The sequence below is a fragment of the Pelophylax lessonae genome, assembly GCF_965119305.1.
Source record: "Pelophylax lessonae genome assembly, chromosome: 3".
NCBI classification, from domain to species: domain Eukaryota; kingdom Metazoa; phylum Chordata; class Amphibia; order Anura; family Ranidae; genus Pelophylax; species Pelophylax lessonae.
The window spans coordinates 249,542,650-249,566,755 of record NC_138770.1 but is presented as its reverse complement, the minus strand read 5'-3'; the positions used below and the strand labels follow the sequence as shown (position 1 = coordinate 249,566,755).

Genomic DNA, 24,106 nt, shown 5'->3' with positions numbered 1-24,106 from the left:
ATAGAATATATGGGAGGTGGAGGCTCCTTCAGAACCAATTTAATGAATTAGGCTGCAAGTTGAAGGGAAGACCCTCCATGGTATATTCTCTGAAATATTGCCTGTGCCATGTGCAATGCAGGAAAGACAGAGGGAGATTAGAGAGTTTAATGCATGGCTAAAGACCTGGTGTAAGAAGGAGGGATTTGGGTTTTTAAAGCACTGGGCTCCCTTTTCGGTGGGGCGCAACTTATATGCTACAGATGGTTTGCACCTAAATGGAAGGGGGTCTGTTGTGCTGGGGGAGAGGTTTATGGTAAGGCTGGAGGAGAATTTAAACTAGGATTGAGAGGGAAGGTGAATTAGATTATATTGGGGCAGACAGGTCAGACAGGGGTCAGCCCCTATTGGTGGGTGGAATGGAGAAAGATTGGGGGAGAGCTATGGCAGAGGATAAGAAGGGTCCCACGTTACAAACAACCATTGGAAATAGTACTATTTTTTATCAAAATAAAAAATATGCAAAATAAGTGTGAAAAATGTGACAAGGAATTAGTGTTTGTTCACCAATGCCAGAAGTCTGCCAAGCAAGATAGGTGAGTTGGAAGCTCTGGTGCACAAGGAGAACTATGATTTAATTTGTATTGCTAAATCTTGACTTCATTCTTCACATGACTGGGCTATTAATATTTCTGGCTATGCTCTTTTGGAAAGACAGGGTAAAACGGAGGGGTGGTGGTAGTCTGTCTGTATGTGAGAAGTGATCTCAAAGTGAGTGTGAAAGAGGACATAGTTGATGGAGAATGTGATGAGTCTGAAGCAGTATGGGTGGAAATGTACATGGGTGTGCGTAATAAAAAGATTATCATTGGAGTTTGGTATAAACCTCCCAGTATTAATGAGGAGGTGGAGACTCAGCTCCTTGCACAAATAGAAAGGGCTGTAAGGGCTGGGATGTGATAATAATGGGGGATTTTAACTACCCAGACATTGACTGGAGAAATGGCACTGTTGGAACAGTTAAAGGGCAAAAATGTATAAACCTATTGGAAGACAATTTTATGGTACAGTTTATTGAGGCCCGACTAGAAATTATGCTCTGTTAGACCTGGTAATCTCAAACCATGCAGAGCTTATTACTAATGTTCATATAAAAGAACATCTGGGTAGCAGTGACCATAATATGATTTCATTTAATGTTAGCTGTAAGCAACAAACGCATACAGGAAATATAAAAACACTTAACTTTAAGAGAGCAAATTTTAAAAGGATGAGGGCTGCCCCTCCGAAGACTTAGAAAAGAAGTGGGAATTCTTCAAAAAGACTGTATGCAAAATCACTGCAAAGTATATTCCCATGAGCAATAAGTTTTAAAGGCTAAAAATAAAACCTATGTGGCTCACAGCCAAAGTTAAAAAAGGTATAAATAATACAATCTTTTAAAAATATAAAAATAAAGGAACACTAATATTGTTTAATCATTACAAAGAATATAACAGAATATGTAAAAAGGAAATGAAGGATGTAAAAATTCAAAATGAACGACAGATTGCAAAAGATAGTAGGACAAACCCCAAAAAAGTATTCAAATATATTAATAGTAAAAAGGTTAGGTTTGAGCATGTAGGCCCTTTACAAAATAATATAGAATGGGTGACCGGGGGGGCGGGAGCAAATTTATTAAATTCTTTTTTTCAGCTCTGTGTATACAAAGGAGCATGGGGGAGCTCATGACCATAATGAGGATGGTATTGACAGTCCCAAATGATCCACAATGGCTCAAAAGTGATATGGTCCAGAAATATTTAGGCAGAATAAAGGTGGATAAAGCACCTAGACCAAATGGCATCCACCCACGCATCCTAAAAGAATTGAGCTCTGTCATTTCAAAGCCTTTGTTTCAAATTTTTAGGGACTTGTTAAGGACTGGAATAGTACCACTGGAATGGCATAGGGCCAATTGGTGCCTATATTTAAAAAGGGATCAAAGTCCCAAAGGTTTAAGGTTATCAGTGGTGTACCCCAAGATTCAGTGTTGGGACCCTTGCTTTTTAATATCTTTATGCATGATCTGGGGTCTGGGATTAAAATAACCATTAAAAGTCCTTGCAGATGACACCTTGCTTTGCAGTGGAATAACTTCCTTACAGAATGTCTCCAACTTACAAGCCGACCTCTTTGCACTGTTTCATTGTGCAACTATGTGGCAAATTAGCTTTAATGTTGATAAATGTAAAGTTATGCACTTTGGGGCTAAGAATATGCATGCATTATACATACTAGGGGGAATAGAACTGGGGGAATCCATAGCGGAGAAGGATCTGGGTGCTCTGGTAGATCATAAGCTTAATAATAGCATGCAATGCCAAGCTTCAGTTTCCAAAGCAAGCAAAGTTCTTTCTTGTATTAACAGGCATGGACTCCAGAGAGAGAGATATCATTTTGCCTCTGTACAAATCATTAGTAAGACCTCATCTGAAATATGCAGTTCAGTTTTGGGCACCCGTTCTCAAAAAGGATATCAGGGAACTGGAGAAAGTGCAGAGAAGGGCAACCAACCTGATAAGAAGCATGAAGAAGCTCAGCTATGAGGAAAGATTAGAGGAACTGAATGTATTCTCTATTTTGAGAAGAGGAGATTAAGGGGGGATATAATCAACATGTATAAATACAGAAGGGATCCATATAGTGAAATTGGTGTTGAGTTATTCAATTTAAGGTCATCACAGAGGACAAGGGGGCACTCCTTACGTCTAGAGGAAAAGAGATTTCGTCTCCAAAAATTGAATGGTTTCTTCACAGTAAGAGCTGTTAAAATGTGGAATAGACTCCCTCTAGAGGTGGTTCTGGCCAGCTCACTAGATTGCTTTAAAAAAAGGCCTGGATTCTCTCCTAGATGTAAAAAATAGGCAAAGTTGATCCAGGGAATATCCGATTGCCTCTCAGGGGATCAGGAAGGAATTTTTTCCCCTGCTGTAGCAAATTGGATCATGCTTTGCTGGGGTTTTTTTTTGCCTTCCTCTAGATCAACTGCGGGTATAGGATTGTGTATATGGGATTGTTAGTTGTGTTTTCCTTACTGTTTTTTTGTTTTTTATTGATTAAGCCAGATGGACTTGTGTCTTTTTTCAACCTGACTAACTATGTAACTATGTAACTATGTAACTATGTAACCTTGTGTTTGTCACCTACTTAAGATGACTGATAGTGTTGCAGTAAGGCCCTGGGTGTACAAGCAATGCTGTGCTGTCCTGCTCTTATCCCAGTGGAACACTTCTCCTGTCACCCCATCCTCTAATCATGATTTCCCATACACCCCCTCTGCAGAGCATCTCCCCCTATTTCAAATACTTCTCCCCTCAGCTCCATCCTACTTCTCACCTCCAACCTTTGCTTTCAATATCCACTATCACCCCCTCTGTCCCTTGTCACCCTGCCCCCCAGATGAATTCCTGACACCTTCAATCAAACAAGGTATTATTTACTTTTCCAACAATTAGTTATTAGACACATTTTCCATAAGATCTCAAAATAATTATTCTGCTGGAATGCAATTTAAAAAACATGCCAGTGATCACTTACTGTACGCTTGCTTTAGGAGAAAAAGATTGCCAGTACAATGGTAAATATGATGTCATCAGAGTTTAATACTGTCACAATAAAATACAGTCACAGTTAGTTGTCAAGGATTTCAGACATGAACTTCTTTGGTAAAGTGTTCCTTTGAGGCAAAAAAAAAAAAATCCTAAAGGAAGGAGCCTGCAGTTGAAGGGGTATTGACCCACCTCTCTGACAGCCCATGTTTCCTGCCTTCCCTACAGTCCTTCACCAGAATCTTCGGCATTTGACTTTTGCATGTGCTGTGGTTACATCCTCCAACCCCTATGTTCAGAGGAAGGAATCTTGCTTGTAGTGGGGGACACAGGTATCTCACACTCCTGGATGTGTTGAGTTCTGAACATTCTGGCAGAGGCTGCAGCCTGCAGCACTGGAATGGGGCAAAGGTAGGAGACACAGGCCATCAAAGAAGTAGGTATAATAACTTCTATTGCAGGGCCTTTCTTAGGTTTTTTTTTTTTTAAACCTGATAGGGTCGCTTTAGATAAAGATTTATAAACTCCATGTCTGAAATCCTGGACAGTTGACTGTAATACTAATCAAATGTGACAGTTTCAGACTCTGACGGCATTAGATTTATCCTTGTACTATCAATAACTTTTCACTTTTAATGAAAGGTACTTGGATTTTCACTAGATGGGTACCTGATTCTGTCAGTATCATACTTCATAAATACCCATTCGCCCACATGTTCTCAAAATAAAGAAGTGTGTATTATAAGTAATCCATGCACATATTAGGCACTTAAAGCGGAGTTCCACCTAAAACAAAAATAAATACATAAAAATACCCCTGGGACAGTCAGGGCTAGTGCATTACACAATGGATAGCCTCTGAACTGTCCCAGGTTGCACTTACCTTTTAGAAGAAATACTTACCTTGAAAATGTATTGTCCAGCGCTGCCATCTCAGGTGTGGGCAACTGAAGCCAGCGCGATCCTCTTCTGCGTCCTCTTCCGTCCTCTTCGGTCCCACGATGCACTGCACCGGCCCCGCCGTCACTTCTGGGGCTGCAGAAGCTGTTTAGTAAGGTATGATGTGCCTGCACCTGAACTGACGTCGGGGCCGGTGCAGGCGCATTGATTCCTGGGAGCGATGACGTTCAGCTCCCAGGAATCATTGCAAGCCAGGAAGTGACGTTGGGCCGTGGCCACAGAGGGAGGAAGAGGAAGTAAGGTAAGTATATTTTCTTCTAAAACAAGGTAAGTAAAAAAAAAAAATGTGATTATCCATTTGTTTTTCAGGTGATCCGGAGCAAGAAGATGGGCCGAAGTTAAATTTTAGGGTGGAACTCCACTTTAAGTCCAAAATGTATAATCATGTTTTCTTCTCAATGTGAGCTTCGATAAAGGCTCAGTTTTGAAGTGGAATTATAGGGAAAATATGAAATGACAATAATTAACAGTAGTTTTTCTTTTCCGTCATGTTTTTACTTCCTATAATTGTGGCACAACAGCATTGTCAGCCTGTGGACCGGGTAGTGTTTTATGGATGTAACGTTTTAAATGGAAGTCAACTATGCAACAAGCACAATAAAATCCAACTCCAGCTAACACTTTTACCAGTTACAGCATTAGAACAACTAGGAACTTTAACCATATTGAAAAATGCTGACCATTGTAAGCACATCAGTTGAGGTTAAATGATTTGTCATTAACCCCTATAATTGTCATTTTTGCTTGGCAGCCTGGGACAGCCTGCATGTAACTGCAGGAAAAATATAAGTGAAGGCATGTAAAATATAAAAAGGAATTCATATACTGAGTACCATCCTTATTTGTATTAACCAAATAAAGTTAATTTGTTTTTGCTACAAAAATCTTTTAATATTGATCATTTTGGCAGTACTAAGTACTTATGTTCCCACTAATGACCATGAGGCGGCTGCTGAATTGAACGAAGAGTTAAAAAACAGTTTTAATTTTGACAAATCCTTACCTGTAATCTTTCATTTGAAGTTCCAAAATTCTCTTTAGATAGACATTGGAGCACAGGAGGAAGGTTTTAAAATCTTCATAAAAAAGTCATTTTTGTCACAAACTGGTTGTACAGACAAAAAAGAAATTCTACAGATAGGCAACAGACATGTACAAATTCACATTGTTGCAGGTTGCAATGAAACCTCCTAAAGATAATAATAATACAAATATGAAATAGTTTTATACGCTATTTCTATTTTCTTTCACTAAAAAGACTGAAAAAGGAGTACATTGAAATAAAGACATATATTGTCTGACTCATGACAAGATCTGGATTTCTCACTGATCAATAAAGCTATAACAACACTACCTGGTTATTGCTACTGGAAAAAAGGTTCTTCTGAAAAAAAAAAAAAAAGTCTGGAGCTTGTTGCCTTTCTAATATTCTGACAGCTACACTTGATGATTTCAATTTCAACTAAATCTATCCCCCATCATCATTGCACACTGAGTGCTCCATAGGGAGAAGGTCTCATTTAACCTTGTCCTTTAGTGAAAGATTAGAAACACATTGAATCTGTACCAGTTCTATATGAAGTTCTATCACTGAAATGTAATACTGCCAGCCAATGTATACAATAGGTTTATTTATATTGTATTATTATACTGTAACCTTGATATAAATCATACCACATAAACGGATGCTGTATTGGACATGAATTGAAATCACTTTATGGAGTTAGGTGAAGTAGCAGAGTGCTATTAAGTATTGGTATCTGAAAAATGGACCCGAGCAATGAGCCTTGAGAAGAGAACCTTTTATCTCACATATTCCTGTTTATCGCTGGAACAGAGGCTGATCTATTGATTTGTTTACTGATAGATAGTTGCTAAAAGAAAATGATGATAGAAAAGAGATTGTGCAAGTGGCTTATTAGGGTCTTGGCATTTCATTTATAGTAAAGCAATGTTTTGGTAGCATTTTACAGTTGTTTAACATATATACATCACCGTAACCATAATGCCTTATGTGATGCTAGGAAAAAGAGTAAAGTTTTTATGGCCTTACATTAGTACAGTGATTGGAATGCAGGAGCTCTGTACTGTTATTAGTTTCATTTAACTGTGGACAGTGGTGATACTCAAGATGATGATAATTCACAGAATAATAATAGAATTCCTATGAATAATATTTTACACCCCCAAATTGCCCAGTTCTTATGTTCTTTCCTATTTCAAGAAAAGACTAATCAGGATTATGCCTCAAAGCCAATATAGGTTTAACAAAAAATCTGCTATAATTTTTCTAGTACTGTAAATCATTTTTATTAGGACATATGTTGATAAATATATATATATATATATATATATATATATATATATATATATCATGCATGTAAATAATATGAAAAAGCAGATTTATGTTTTTCGGCAACTAAAAACACCACAATATGCTGTTAATATAACAAAAGGACACCTAACTTAAAATCATTTTTCAGATTGATTGAGATACGAGATCATTGGAACAAAACACTCCCCTAGAAAGTTGGCATGGTTCAGGCTTGAATGTACAGCTGCTAGTCAAGCTATTTACTGGATTGTGGATTTCTGTTAAAGACACCTTTGATGGCAACTCCTAAACAAAATTCTGGTACTCTCAATGGACTCCTCTTTACAGCAGGCCTATTTGATGCCTGAAATCAGTGGTCCTCAACTCCGGTCCTCAGGGCCCACTAACAGGCCAGATTTTAAGTATTACCTTGGGGAGATGCAGACTAGAGTACTGCAATCACTGAGCAGCAAATGATATCACCTGGGATGTATTTCAGTTATCTTGCAGACCTGGCCTGTTAGTGGGCCCTGTAGGCCAGGGTTGAGGATCACTGCCTTAAATTACAGTATCGTAAACCCAGGGCTTCTTTTCTCAGAGAATAGGTGCAGGAACTCCTCCCTTCTGAGTCACCCCTTGAATCCGTCCCCTACCCACCATTCCCTGGGTCCACCCCTTACCTACCTTCCAGTACCACCCCTTTTTAGAGAATACAGAACCAAGTATTATTTTATGGTGCTAAGTATTTTGTATGAAAGCGGGAAGCAGAGTGCCTGAGTCAGAGGTGGTTGAACTCTGTTCCACCAAGTTCCAGCTGAAAAAAAGTCCTGCGTAAACCAATATACTTGAATACTATCCAGCTTTTTTTTTAGAGACTTTGGCAGTCTATTTATCTTTGATTAAATGGGTAATTTACTCAAAATTAACCCAGCATTAACCAATTTTCACCAAGATTTCATTTTGTACAATATTTGCCAGCTAAAAATGTAATTAAGCAACATTCACCCACATCTCTTCTTTACCGGGAAAGGTATTTTACTGTTCTCTTGATCTTATTTATCACTTACTGAATGTGAGTTCCCTGTACAATATTCACATAATGCCCTGCTTTAATTAAATTTCAAAGTGTTTCTTGCCTTGGAGCTATAAACGCTTTAATTTTTGGTGCCAAACCTGATATTTCTATATTTGCAGACAGAAAGCATGCAGCCACCCTGCAAGTTGAATACCAGCTTGCATTCCAACAGTGGGTGTTTAAACAAGGGTTTCCCCACCAATGTCCAATGCTGATAGGGAGGCAAGTAGGTGGTCATCCCCTACCTGGTGAACTGTACATATAAAAAGGAAACATAGCACTGGGACTATAAATGAGGTGTATCACAGAAGGCCATTAAATCAGGAGTAAACATAATAAAATGTGGGGGTGGGTACAGTTGCCATTATGATACATCAATTACAATGCAATGCCATGCCTATTGCAAGTAGCTACACTGTGTGTTACATGCTTGAAAGTTTGAGTACAAACACATGATAAAAAGGGCATCTTCAGAACTTGGCACATTTTGTGAGCTACCGCTCACTTCCTCAGGAGTGGATGCAAAAAAAAACATGTAAATTGGCTGAGTCAGAATGCCATAGCAGTGTTACCTTCAGGTGGCAGCCAGGTATGTCTGGCCCGGGAAATGTAGGGGCGAAGACAGGAAAAACCCACAGGGCAGCAATGGAGGGTAAATGCAGCACTATGGAGTAGAAATATGTCCATCCATGTATGTTATCCAAAGTGGTTACATGAGAAGCTATAGTACAGGAAAGTAATGGAATTTCTATATTTGCAGACAGAATGTGTGCAGCCACCCTCTAAGTTGAAAACCAGGTTGCATTCCAACAGTGGGTGTTTAAACAAGGGTTTCCTCACCAATGTCCAATGCTCATAGGGAGACAAGTAGGTGTTCATCCCCTACCTGGTGGACTGGACTTAGGGATCCCTCAGACAAAAGTATAAAAAAATGTTTCACAGTTTAGCACCACAGACAGCTGTTGCCAGCAGATGAGTGAAAGGACTTTCATTAATTAACAAAAGTTACCAAGTGATTTGCCCAAACATTCAGCCAGAGATATGAAAATAACCTTTACTGTTCTTACATAGTTACATAGTAGTTGAGGTTGAATAAAGACAATAGTCCATCCAATCCAACCTGTGTAGGTATGTATGGCCGTAATCATCTCTCATACCCCTGAAGGTTCTGATCCTTGAGATGTACATCCATCCAAGAGTCTTTTGAAAGTAGCCATACTTCACGCAAAAACTACCTCTTGTGGTAGAGAATTCCACAATCTTGTAGCCCTAACAGTAAAGAACCCCCTGCGTTGCCTGAGGTTAAAACGCTTCTCCTCTAATCGCATTGTATGTCCTCGAGTCCTCATGCAATCCTTTCGACTGAATAGCTTTTTTTCTATGCTAAGATCACCATTGAGGTATTTATAAATTGCTATCATGTTCCCTCTCAGGCGTCTCTTCTCCAGGGAGAATAAATCAAGCGATTGCAGACGCTCTTCATAATTAAGGTCCTCCAATCCCCTAATTAGTTTAGTTGCCCTTCTCTGGACTCTCTCCAGCTCCAACACATCCCTCCTGAGGACTGGCAACCAGAACTGGACAGAATACTCCAGATGCGGTCGGACCAGAGTTTTATAAAGTTGTAGGATTATAGTTTTATCGCTCGAATACATCCCTTTCTTTATGCATGCTAATATTCTGCCGGCTTTGCCAGCTGCCGCTTGACATTGCATTCTATTGTATAGTCTATCCTCTACCAAGACTCCCAGATCTTTCTCCATTTTTGATTCCCCCAAAGGTTTCCCCCCTAAAGTGTATTGTGCTTTTATGTTTTTAGTCCCCAGGTGCAAAACCTTACACTTCTCCACATTAAACCTCATTTGCCATGTCGTTGCTCACTCTGTTATTTTCTCCAGGTCATTTTGTAGGATATCTGCTTCATGCTGTGCAGTTATTGCCCTGCCCAATTTTGTGTCATCTACAAAAACTGATATAGAACTACTGATCCCGTCCTCAATGCTGTTTATGAATAAATTGAACAAGGTTGGTCCCAGGACTTAGCCTTGGGGGACCCCACTTACCACCCCAGACCAGTTTGAGTATGCGCTATTTATTACCACCCTTTGGACACGCCATTTTAGCCAGTTCCTTATCCAAGAGCAAACCTTGCGGTCGATACCTGCAGACCTTATTTATAAATTAAGCGCTTGTGGGGAACTGTATTTAAACGCCTTAGCGAAATCCAGGTACACCACATCCACTGGTCTCCCCCTATCTAGCTCACAGCTTACCTCCTATTAGAATGTTAAGAGATTGGTTTGACAAGAACGCCAATTTGTAAACCCGTGCTGATTACTGCTGATGATGTTGTTGTCTTTAGCAAACTCTACGATATAGTCCCTTATCATCCCCTCCACAAGTTTACATACTATCAATGTCAGACTGACAGGCCTATAATTTACCGGGACATGCCTCTGCCCTTTTTGAATATCGGTATCACGTTAGCTTTCCTCCAATCCCCTGGTACATTTCCTGTCATAATACTGTCAGCAAAGATCAGGAACAGTGGTCTAGATATAGTTTTACTAAGTTCTTTGAGTAGTCTCGGATGTATGCCATTCAGGCCTGGTGATTTATTTGCGTTAATTTTATCCAGCCTTTCCCTGATTTAACCCTCTGTTAGCCATAGTGGCAAGTCCTGTGTATTACTACTAACCATACAGCCATGGTCAGTGTACCCCTCCTTTTCCTGTGTAAAGACTGAGGAGAAAAAAAAAAAGCGTTCAACATGGTTGCTTTTTCAGTGTCCTCTGTAATCATCCTCCCATCATCGTTAATTATGTGTGCAATATGCTCTGCCCTAGTTTTTTTGCTGTTGATATATTTTTTTTTATATAATCTTTATTTAAGAAAAATAAAGGACAAGAAACAATACAACAATGAAGCAGGATATACAAAGGAAACAAAAGTGGGGGAGCAACAGGAACCCCCGAAATCCGATAACGACACACATGAGCCCAAGGGAAGATGGAGAACAAAAAACAAAAAAAAAAACAAAAAAAAAAAAGAAGGGGCACTCAGAATCATTGCTGAAATCTTAAACACATGAAGCTACTGCTGCGTGCACCAACGGGTGGGGCGGTGGCCCGCCCACGAGTTTCCCCGTCATCCGCCTCCCCCACCCCACAACTGCAGCCACAGATCTAGGCACAAAGTGAAAAAGTACTTACAGGGCAATGTGGGCGGGGAGCAAGGTGGTCTCCACCCATCCAGCGTGAGGCAAGGGTAGGGAGGCTGAGGCTATGGTAGGGCTATGGCAGGGAATGAAAGAAAAAAGGAAGGGGGGGGAAGGGGGATGGAAGGGGGAGGGGTTGGGGAAGGGAAGGGGGAGGGGTTGGGTGGGGAAGAAAAACCAAGGGGGGATCGGGTGGAACGTGAAGTAAAGAAGCAAACATCTCAATATTAACAAAGGCAGATGCAACTGGGCTAGGGGTCTCTATGAGTCAGGGGTAGTATAATGTATCCAGAGCGCCCACTTAGCGTAAAACTTATCATATCTGTCTTTACATTTGGCCATCAATTCCTCCGCCGACATGATATCATTCACCATCTTTACCCAGGATGCACGGGTTGGCACCGCCGATTGTTTCCAATAAATCGGTACCAAGCGGCGCGCCGCGTTCAGAAGGTGTGGCAGAACACTCCTTCTGTACTGCGACAGGGGGACGGAGGGAAGGTGAAGCAAGAAATGCTTCGGGTCGTCCGGGACGTCCACATCCAGGATCGCAGCTATCTGGGCCCGGATATCCAGCCAGAAGGGACGCAGGAGCGGGCATTCCCACCAAATGTGTAGGTAGGAGCCCCGCTCCCCACAGCCCCTCCAACAGCGGTCTGACTGGCCCGGGTAGATCTGTGCGAGCCTCGAGGGAACTCAATACCAGCGGGTGAGCAGCTTATACCCATTTTCCTGCATTCTAGTGTCTACTGTGCTGGAGTGCGTCAGCTGGTACACGTGGTCTAGCTGCTGGTCCGTGAAAGTGTGCTGCAGGTCCCTCTCCCACTCCCGAACAAACACCGGCCTCGGGACAGGACCGCCCGATTGCAGAAGTTGATAAAGCAGCGCAATGGCATGAGGGATCGGGTCTTTAGATATGCACAATTTTTCATAAGACGACATCTGGGTCGGAGAGCGCACCTCGCCCAAAAGGGGGCGCAGGAAGTGAATGAGTTGGTTATACCTCCAGAAGTCCATAGGGAAGCGTCCATAACGCTCTCTTAGCTCAGGCAACGACACAATGGACCCCTCCTGGACAAACCTGCCGCAGCGGATCTCCCCACCGAGCGCCCAGGTCCCGAAGAAGGATACATCCTCTCCAGGTGGGAACCAAGTGTAGCCCCCCAGGGGAGCCAGCGGGGAGATGCGAGTGGACAACTGGAGGCACCCATTAACCTCATCCCACACCTGTAGAGTATGCGTGGTGGCCGGGGACGCCAGGGGCGAGAGCCCTCTGTCGGGCGGCAACAACCATGGCGCGTGGGACAAGTTCCTGCCCGCCATGAATTTCTCCATGGGGACCCAGCGCTTGCCCCTAACATGGTGGTGCCAGTCGAGGATGCGTTGCAAAGCAACCGCCTCATAGTACCTACGAACCGCCGGGATCCCCAAGCCGCCCGTACGTTTAGGACGTTGCATACTCTTGAAAGCCAGTCGGGGCTGCTTACCATCCCAGATGAAGCGTATGAACAAGCTGTTGAGGCTCAAGAAAAAGGACCTGGGCAGGCGCACAGGTAGCATCTGAAAATAAAACAGGATGCGGGGTAAGATATTCATCTTAAGCACGTTCACTCTACCAATCCACGTCACAGATAGCTTAGTCCAGTCGGTCAGGTCTTTTCGGATCGTCGTCAGTAGTGGGGCATAGTTATGTTCGTAAACATTCGAGCAGCAGCTGGGCAGGAACACCCCCAAGTACTTAAGTTTAGAGCGACACCAGGTGAACGGGAACGCCGATCGCAGCGAGTCTCCCATTTCCTGTGGAACATTAAGGGGCATGATTTCCGACTTATCGAAATTTATCTTAAAGTTCGAGAGAACCTGAAAGTCCCGCAGTTCCGACATGAGGACCGGTAGAGTTGTCTGTGGCTTAGTAATGTAAAAGAGGACATCGTCCACGTAGGCGGATAGCTTGTGTTCGGTGGGGCCCACCGTGACCCCACTAATGTCCTGGTTCACCCTGACCCTGGCAAGGAAAGGCTCCAGGGTCAGTGCGAAAATCAACGGGGACAACGGACACCCCTGGCGCGTGCCATTGCGGATCGGGAAGGGGGCCGATAGGAAGCCTCCCGCCTTAACCCTCGCTTCAGGCGATGCGTACAATGCCGCCACCCAGCTGGACATGCGCGGTCCCAACCCCAGGCACCGCAACACCATCTCCATATACGTCCAATCCACCCTGTTGAACGCCTTTTCGGCGTCCGTAGACAGGAGGAGACAGGGCGGACAGGACGGCTGTGAGTTTACCCAGTGGATGATCTGCAGCGCCCTGTTAGAGTTGTCCCTCGCCTCCCGACCCGCAATGAATCCCGTCTGGTCAGGGTGAACGACCGACGGCAGGAGGGGTGCTGTTGATATATTTAAAGAATTTCTTTGGGTTCTTTTTACTATCCTCCGCTATTTGTCTCTCAAAGTTGATTTTAGCCATTTTGATTTCATGTTTACTTTTCTTATTTGCCTCCTTGTATTGCTCGAAAGCCGATACTGTGCCCTCTGATTTATATTTCTTGAAGGCCATTTTTTTACCGCTAATAATTTTTTAAAATTATGGTTTAGCCAGCCAGGTTTGGCTTTGGCTCTTCTAAATTTATTTCCCATAGGAATGCACTGTGAGATGCATTTGTTTAATATGTTCCTAAAGCATTCCCATTTTTCCTCCGTTGTCAGTGTTCCTAGGGTTTGGTCCCAGTTTACCCTTTCCATCATTGAGCACAATTTGGGAAAGTTTGCCCTTCCGAAGTTTAGGGTTCTTATGTTCCCCTCTTGCCTTGTTATATTGTTATTTACGCTAGATGTGATCGCTAGAGCCCAGGTTGTCCTGGACCCCTGCCTCCGAGATTAGGTCTGGGTCATTAGTGATCAATAGATCCAGCGCTGCATTTTCTCTAGTAGGATAATCCACCAACTGAGACATGTAGTTGTCCTGTAGGGTTTCCATGAAGAGACGGGCCTTCTGTGAGTGTGTAGTCCTCTCTTCCCAGTCAATGTCAGGATAATTGAAATCCCCTAATATGATGACTGATCCCAGTTTTGCCACTTAACCCAACAGTGATATAAATTCCAGCTCTACCTCCTCCCTTTGGTTGGGTGGCCTATAGCAAACCCCCACAATTACTTTTCCCTTTACTTCTTCCCTATGGAGTTCTACCCACACGGATTCTAACTCTATTACACTTTCATTATTCTTGACATAGAGACATACCCCTCCCCCTCTTTTTCTTAAGGTATTCAAATAGAGTACTGTGGGCTGGAACTGCAGGCTGAATTGGCCACTTCAGCTGCCACTCTTGTATACTCTTTTTAGACCAAATTAGTTTTTATATCTTAAAAAAAACACCAGTTATTTTGCCAGAAAACTGAATATCACAATCCAGAAGGTTTTTTTTTTTCTTTTCTGCCTCTAAATGCTGAACTTAAAATATGCCTCTAAACGTCCTACTGTGCATGGACACATAGGATAACATTGAGCTACTTCTACAAGTAAAACACAAAACTCCTTTTGAAACAGCATTTTTAAGCCAAAATGGACCCTTCAGACAACAGAGTAATACGCCCTTTATTTAGAATAAATAAGACTTTCTTTTGGCAAAATTGTCTAGTAAATATTATTTCTATTTCCATGCAAACTATAGAAAAAAAAAAAAAAAAACAACATAAAAAAAATGAACAAAAAAAACAACTAACAAGAATGAAAAAAAAGTTCAAACAAAAATAATGAAAATGACATGTGTGAACGCATAATTTTGGCTATGACGTTGAAGTTGGTGGAGCTGTAATGTCAGCTTAGATCTCCCTGCTGGATCTTTGAGCAATGGTTAGGAAGCGAGTAGGTGCGAATATAATTATTATGTAGATGTAATGTTTAAGGTTGATGTCACATACATTGATATAGAATGTAAAAATTCTGATACAATTTCTTATGCTTACAATTCGTTGAATTGTCTGTCTAGGGATGAGTGAAATTGAAAGTTTTTAACTCCCCATTTAACTCCCCCATTTTTACAAATTGTGTTGTAGTCGATGTGGAAGGCAAAATTAATAGCTTTTTGTGGATTTTAAAGTTGATTTACATGGCTCATGAGGGTTACAGAAGCTCAATTCATCTGTACTGGATTGTTTCTTGTGCTATAAATGGACCCCCCGTTAGGCCCCTTGTTTCTCTTTTTTTTTTACACAAAAGTGAAAAAATGAAAATATAAAAAATAAAGCAGGAGTACAAACATGATGATTAAACTCACAAAAATTACAAAAAAAGCTTTAGACAAAGAACACTAAATTAAACAAATGAATCTACTCTAAATGCCGCCCTTGCCACAATAAAACACCCTCTAACCACTTGACCCCTGGCCATTTTTTTTGCGATATTACGCTGCGTTACTTTAACTGACAATTGTGCGGTCGTGCAACGCTGTACCTAAAGAAACGTTTCTTTATGTCTTTTTCCCACAAAGTATTTGATCACCTCTGCGGTTTTTGGTTTTTATTTTTTGTGCTGTAAACATAAAAAGGCTGACAATTTAAAAAAAAAAAAAAAAAAACAATATTTTTAACTTCCTGCTAAAAAAACATATCCGATAAAAATTTGAAAAAATCAAATTTCTTCATCAATTTAGGCCAATATGTATTCTGCTACATATTTTTGGTAAAAAAAATCCCAATGAGCATGTATGATTTGGTTTGCGCAAAAGTCATAATGTCTACAAACTATGAGATATTTTTTTTTTTATTTTTTTACTAGTAATGGTGGCAATCAGCAACTTATACCACAGTGGTAGTGGATCGGTGACAGCGCTCACATGCGCCCCAGACCCAGAAGTGCACGATCACGTGATCCTGCGCAGCAGCGCCGCTTTGCTGTTTTATATATATATATATATGTATATATACAGTATATGGTTGGCAAGTGGTTAAATAAGGAGAAAAATATAGATAATATTCCTCTTCACCAATATGTCACCCAAGGCAAAATTAGTACATTTGGGGCAAAATTTATTTCACCAAAATCATTTTGCTTATCCATTGTAACCTGTACCACATGACTGATTTGAATATTAAACCATAATAGAAGACTTAGACTCGATTCACATTAGAGCGACTTGTCAGGCGACTTGTTAGCCTGACAAGTCGCGCTCCCTCGCAGTCCATTGACTGCTACAGGACCCGTTCTAATAGGAGCGACACAAGTCGCTCCGACTTAGAAAAAGGGTCCTGTACTACTTCGGGGCCACCTTGGAGTGACTTGCATAGACTTCCATTATGTGAAGTCCCTGCAAGTCGAGCTTTATATGTCAGTAAAGAAACAATATACCTGAGTTGCAAATTTAATTTAGCTGAAATCACACCTCTCATCCCTGTCCCTGTAACACTGATTTAAATTACACTTATCACAGAAGATTGTCACATGGAATCATGGAAATTCAGAAGCACACTTACATAACAATACTATTCCAAAAATATTTTAATACAAGCACATAAATTTCACTTACATTTTTACTTTGGATTCCAGTGGCTGTTGACAGCCCATACATTTCATACTATTATTATCTACATCCATGTCATCTTGGTGGCTGTAAAAAATGTATATAAAAACATTTTATTATAGCCATATATACATGGCAGTATATTAAATATGGTAATACGCCATTGAAAGAAGAAAACCATTTAATGCCTTTTCTTTGAACAGTTTGCCTCTAGACATTATAATCTGCTTTCATGTTTGCCAGCCATATGTTAGTCCCAAATACCATTGTGATTTATAATAGAAATGCAATTTAAAGCAATAGTTTATATTTCAACATTATATATTTAACCAAAAGAAGATCAAGAGCTAGCCTTTTGAGTAAAATGCATAATTTTATTATAAAATTCTTGTAAAATAATATTCTAACAACAAGTATTGGAACAAAAATAAAAAAATGTGGTTATTACACACTGGTACTTGTCTAAAAGTAGCTATACAAGGGCGGATATGGTGCTCTAACTTAAAGTACATTTTTAAAGCATTTTATATTTGTAATTTGTAAACAGATTTTGGTTTGATCAGATGCTTTTGAGGGCAAAGGAGAGGTCTGAGATCTAAAAGACCCTGGATCACTCCATAAAAAATAACTTGTCACGGCCCACGATATCACAAAGGATGTTGTTCATCCCTTGTGATAGCAATAAAGTTAATTTAAAAACAATTAAAGAGAAAGTGTAAAAAATAAAAATAAAAAAAATAGTAATAAAAAGGCAAACGCATACATCGATCCTGCACAGATATGTAAATGGTGATAGCACCACACATGTGATCATCAAAAAAGTCAGAGAGAAAGCAATAATTCTAGCACCAGACATCCTGTGTAACTCTAAACTAGTAACCTGTAAAGGCTTTTAACCACTTAAACCCCAGAAGATTTTACCCCCTTCCTGACCAGGGCCTATTTTGCAATTCGGCACTGTGTGACTTTAACGGACAATTGCGCGGTCGTGCGACACTGTACCTAAACGAATTTGACATCCTTTTTTTCCCACAAACAGAACTTTCTTTTGGTGGTATTTGATCACCTGTGCAATTTTTTGATCATGCGCTATAAACAAAAAAAGAGCATCAATTTTGCAAAACTAACAATATTTTTCACATTTTTTAATATGAAATTCCCCCAAAAAAATGTAAAAATCAAAATTTTTTAACATTTTAGGCCAATTTGTTTTATGCTACATATGTTTGGTAAAAAAAAATCGCAAAAAGCGTATTTTGACTGGTTTGCGCAAAAGTTACTGCGTTTACTAACTAAGGGAAAGATTTTTGTCGTTTTTTTTCGAACGAGTAATGGCGGTGATCTGCGATTTTTTTTGCGGGACTGCAACATTGCGGCGGACAGATTGGACCCTTGACTGACATTTTTGACACTTTTGGGGTTACCAGTGACATTACTACAGTAATCAGTGCTATACATATGCACTGTTACTGTAAAAATGACACTGGCAGTGAAGGGGTTAACTTTTTTTGAGAGGGAGGGGATAAGTGTGTCCCTAGGGGCGTGCTTCTAACTGTGATTGGATGTGCCTTGAGGTGTAAGAACAGAGATCAACGGTCCTGCATTAAATGACAGGTGGCTGTGTTTACATTAGCTGCCTGCCTTTCTCCCGCTGTAACGGACAATCGCAAGTGCCTGGCGGACACGCGCGGGGGGCTCCGTGAGTGAGCAGGAGCGCGCCTCCAGCGGCGCGCACTCGCTCCCTAGAGCCTCACAGGCTAGCGACGTAGACCTACGTCACTTTGCCTGTGAGGGGCTGACTGCCGATGTAAATTGTCGTTAGGCAGTCGGCAAGTGGTTAAAGCAAGGCCTATGGAGATTTTTAAATACTATATTGATTTTTAAATATTGTTTGTTGCCATTCCACAGGTGTATGCAATTTTAAAGCATGACATATTATGTATTTATTTACTCAGTGTAAGCTCATCCTTTATATTTTACACAAAAATGGGTATTACAGTATATTGTTTGTGTGCACTAACATTCATTAAAATGTATTTTAAAAAATGCATTTTAAAAAGCGCTGAACGACTATCATGTGACATAAAAAATTGCAACTACCAACAATTTTTTCTCCCCGGCTTTCAGAAAATATATAATGTGTTGGGGGTTCTAATTAATTTTCTAGTACAAAAAATGCTGCTTTTTACATGTATGAGAGAAGTGTCAGAAATGGCTTGGGCAGCTTGGGGGTAAAATGAACACATACCTGTATGAAAAGGTACTGTTTTGTCATGTTTTAAAGTGATATTAAACCCTATTCCCCCCAAATAAAAGCAAAAAACCTTAAATGTTGTGGCTTGATTAGTATTATTCTTTTAGGCTCTCTTTCCTTTCAGCCGTTATTCCTACTAGACAAGTGTGGTTCATTTCGTTCCATTGAAATTCGGACAACATTTTACTTATTTGGAAATTTAGATGTATATCCCAGATCCCAGCCCCCCCATGTGAATGAATATGGAGTGCACTGTACCCCTACTCGTTCACCAAGAAAGTGTCAAAAATAAATTTAAAAAAGAGACAGTTTTTGACAAGTTCTTTACTTAAAAAAAAAAACTAAAAACAATGTCCTCCGATGTATATCGAGTGTCAATCACGATGAACACCACCACTGACCCAAAAAAAAAACCAGGTCTGCACACGTTACTTGCCTCCCAGCATCTGACATGTCAGGTTCCCATTGACTGTAAATAAACAAAGGGCCGTGGTCACCCAATAACAGGTGACCCTGCCCCTTGTTTATTTACCGTTGGCACTGGGTACAGAGTTGTCAGTCAGTGGCTTTGTTGTTTGTTTATTTAACTTTGGTGGGAATCCAATGTGTGAGATGGCGCCAGGCAAGCAACAAGTGCAGACCTTTTTCTTTCAGGTCGGCAGCAGCGGCAGCGGAATTCATTGTGATTGATGCTGGAATTACTTCGGGGGACATTGTTTTTTTGTGTTTTTTTTTTAACCTCCTAGGCGGTAATCCCGAGCGTGACTCGGGGTTGGTTTTTCATATCAGGACCGGTAACCCCGAGTCACGCTCGGGGTGGATTGCAGAGAGCGCAGCGGTGTTCTCTTACCTTATCCTGGCGATCCAGCGATGATCTCTCATTGCTGAGATCGCCAGCCGAGAGTCCCGCCGCTCCTCCGTCCCTCCGCCGGTCTGATCACTTCCTAGTTCCGTTCCCTGCAGCAGCAATGCTGCATGGGAGCGGAACTAGGGAGGGAAATTCAAAAAAAAAAAAAAAAAAACGTTGCACAAAACACAAAACACATTTTGTATTATATATATATATATATATATATGCATATATATATATATATATATGCATATACATATATGCATATATATATATATATATATATATATATATATATATATATATATATATATATATATACCGGTATATATATATATATATATATTCATATATATATATGTGTATATATATATATATATGTATATATATATATATATATACACACACACACACATATATATATATATATAAAATTATATTATTGATTCAATTATAATTCATGCGTTATATATTATATATATATATATATATATATATATATATATACACACATATATATCTATAATATATAATGCATGAATTATAATCTAATCAATAATATAATTTTATTATATATATTATATATTAAATAATAAAATAATATTATTGATTCGATTATAATTCACGTGTTTGTGTTTCAAATTTATCACATCTGGGATGTCTACTAGAGTCTTGTTTTGGTCAGGTTTAAGTCAGTAATTACTAAGAATTGTAGGCCTATAATACATAACGCCAAATTTCCATGAAAACAATTGTACCGCTTTTGGTATGTAATTCCTGACATAATCATACCGCCAGGGAGGTTAAGAAAGAATTTGTCAAAAAATTCTTTCTTTGTTTTTATTTGTTTTTGACACTTTTTGCGTGAATGATTATGGGTTCAGTATACCCCATATTCATTCACATGGGGGGGCAAGATCTAGGGGCCTTCCAGGTTTACATAAGCCCCCCCCCCCACCGACAGACCCCCACAACCACATCCAGGGTTGTGGGGAAGAAGTCCTTGTCCCCATCAAAATGGGCACCAGGTGCTTTGGAATGGGAGCCCCTCTGCCCCAAAGCACCCCGAAATGTTTAGGGCACGCGGCCTGGTATGGATCAGGAGGGGGAGTGCTTGCTGCATGCTTCTATAGGGGTCTGGTATGGAGTTTGGGGGAAACCCCACACCGTTTTTTAACATTTTGGTGTGGAGTTTCCCTAAAATCCATGCCAGACCTGAAGGCCCCCCCCCCCCCTACACTATTTTTCTAACAATTTTTAATGTCGGCATTGTTTGTTTTTATTCTGCTGTCAGCGAGTAATCCCTCTGACGGCAGATAATGTATGATTGTTAAGAATGCCACAGTCGGCTTACCGGCCCACTCCTTAACAATTCTTTACACAGAATTTGGAATTTGTTTGAAAAAGAATAAACCAAACAAAACTAAATTAAACTAATTCCAAAAACGAATAACAAAACAAGTACCATAACAAATCTATCTGAAACTAAAAATTTTTTTTGTAATTCTGCACATGTTTAAATCTTACCAGTACATCTGTTATTTTTTAACTTCCTTTAACAGACCAAGCAAAAATAGCAGTTAGAGGGTTGAGACAAACCATTAACCACTGACAGGGGTGCTTACATTAGTCAGCTTTTATTAATTTATGATAAAACTTTTATCCCAAGAAACACAACTTTTGCTGTAACTGATGAAAAAGTGTTAGAAGGAGCATGGATTTGTTAGTCAAGTCCATCTCTGTAATGGCGCTTTTCCACTGCATGGAACCGAACGGTTCGGCTCGCTTTTGTGCTTTTCCACTGCTGGTACCGCATGGTATAGTGTAGGAATGGTTCGGTACGGTACGGTACGGCGGCGCTTTTCCACTGCATGGAACCGAACGGTACGGCTCTCAAAAACAGTACCTACTCGATTGTGGTTCCAACAGGTACCATAACCGGTACCATATCCCACAATCCTTTGCATGCAGTCACTACTAGCCACTGATTGGTCAGAGAATCCCACCCACCCCGTTGTTATCCCACCCACTTAACTTTAGTACTACTTTAGTGGAAAAGCAAACCATACCGTACCGTACCGAACCGTTCCAACACCGTACCATGCGGTACCAGCAGTGGAAAAGCAAACAGGGCCAAGCAGGGCCGAGTAGAGCGGAGCCGGTACTTGCAGTGGAAAAGTGCCATAAGTGCACCTAAAACTACACTCTCCCCAGATTGACAATGCTGCTGTCCAAAGACTAGAAGTGTATTACTGGCCAGGTTAACAGGTGAAAATAAGGGAAAAAAGCCTAAAATACAAAAAAAAAAATGCCACCATCTTTAAGGATTTGTAAACTGCAATATATTACATTTGTTTTATGGTTTATTAATGCTTTAATTTCAATTTCTTTTTTTTTTTTTTTTTTTTGCAATAGGAAGAAATTTTACCTTGCAAGCAAGCAGGCCCCATCATGGATTTGTTCAAATGAATGTTGAAGCCTTCCGACTTCTTCCTGTTAAAGGACAGTAAAAAAGATGTCAAGAGAAGGTTTGAACCTCATTAGCATTTTATGTCTTCACTCTAATACATTCCTTTGACTTTTCAGAGTTGAGCAGAAAATATGACCTTTATTTTACACATTTAAATCTATAATATATACATTTTATTCAAAAACAATGCAGCGTGTAAAATACATGAAGGTGAGAACTGGAAGGCAAGTATTTGACAGACAGGGATAGACAGTCATGCACACAATGACTAAGATAAATATCAGTGTTGATTATTTCATGGGATTAACCTTGTCAATAGTTAATTTGCTGCCTTTTTTTTTTCTCTCGGTAACCCATTTACTTCCAGAACAGAATTCATGAACTACCCACATATATCCGAAACTGTTAGTTTCTGGTCTTATTCAAATAAATATGGCAGATGGACTCATTTAGAACAATGGTTCTATAATTGTCCTTTAACCTCTCTCTCCTTACATTTGTTCTCTATGGCTAATCCATTTGTGCTTCAGTAATGAGCTAGGGCAAAATTCAAAACACAGAGTCACTTGACAAGTGGATTTTCCTAGCACCATTCAAATTATTCTTTTCATATTAAAATGTCTGCATACATCAAGATATCCTGTGTCCCCTCGGAACATCTGAGTGACAATGGAATATGACTGGCAGACAGGAAAAGATAAATGACGCCTTCTTGAATTCTTAGAATGCCTAGAGCTCGAATATCTTTCAAACATAACCATTTTAATGAAGCTAAGTCTGGAAAATATTGAATTTGTACCAAGAATACTGCTTAAACAAGAAAATGTGCTTTTTCCATACATTTAACCTTCAACATTTTTTACAATTCCACTTTATCTATTGACTCCATCAAAACGCACCATGGTAATTTTAAAATTTGCATAATGTGTTCCTGGCTTACTATCAGGTCCTTTCCTATCACAAGACAAGGGGCATGATTTACTTATGGCAACAAGCTGTTTATTTTGCAAAGAAGGTGCACAGAGTAAGTTAATTTTCCCCAGAGTTTAGTAAATGTGGTCAAATCCCCGTTTTCAAGGAATACCCAATCACGTGCACTTTACAAAATGAAGGCAGACTTTACAGCTACAATACAATTTGGTACAAGAGGAATCAGAGGGCCCTGCACGTTAAAGCTTACAATCTAGAAGACTATTTGCCTTTAGTAAATAAACGCCAAGGTGAGAATCCTATCAAAAATAACACCTTCTAGGAAATGGTAAGGACAGATTTCTTCTGCTAAAACCTCTATGGTGTTATACAATCCTCCACCCCAAGCATTAAAAAGTGTATGTGTAGGAAATATCCTTTCTTCGATTTGTCAGTGGGAACGGTAAATCATACTTCTTTTGCAATGAAAATGAATAGTTGTGAATTGCCTATGCAAGATACATTTAGGAAATGGCATGACATAAGTAGGGTGTCAAGGACAGAGGTGTAGCTGGACAATCCTGAGCTTTAATGCAAGATGTGAGCTGGACTTTATAAAATGTCTTCAGGTTCATATTTTGGTGATCTTAACCTCCCTGGTGGTAACCCCGAGCGTGACTCGGGGTTGATTTTTTAGTGCAGGATCGGTATCCCTGAGTCACGCTCGGGGTAGATGTGCAGAGAGCGCAGCGGTGTCTCTTACCTTCTCCTGGCGATCCAGCGATGATCTCTCATTGCTGCGACCGCCAGCCGTGAGTCCCGCCGCTCGTCTGTCGGTGTGATGACTTCCTAGTTTCGTTCCCTGCAGCAGCAATGCTGCATGGGAGCGGAACTAGGGCGGAAAATTCAAACGTTGCACAAAACACAAACACATAACACATTTTATATTATATATATATATATGCA

General features: G+C 40.3%; 1 protein-coding gene across 1 annotated transcript in view; it reads right to left on the bottom strand.

The window, feature by feature from the left end:
* The window catches only part of LOC309549529 (schwannomin-interacting protein 1), a 609,988-nt gene that overhangs the window by 452,226 nt on the left and 133,656 nt on the right, over positions 1-24,106 (bottom strand). The window contains exons 2-3 of the mRNA XM_082249877.1: positions 22,190-22,254; positions 16,664-16,744 (exon numbers count right to left, since the gene is read on the bottom strand). Of these exons, the coding sequence (XP_082106003.1) occupies positions 16,664-16,744; positions 22,190-22,254 (146 nt within the window). The remainder of the gene's footprint in view (positions 1-16,663; positions 16,745-22,189; positions 22,255-24,106) is intronic.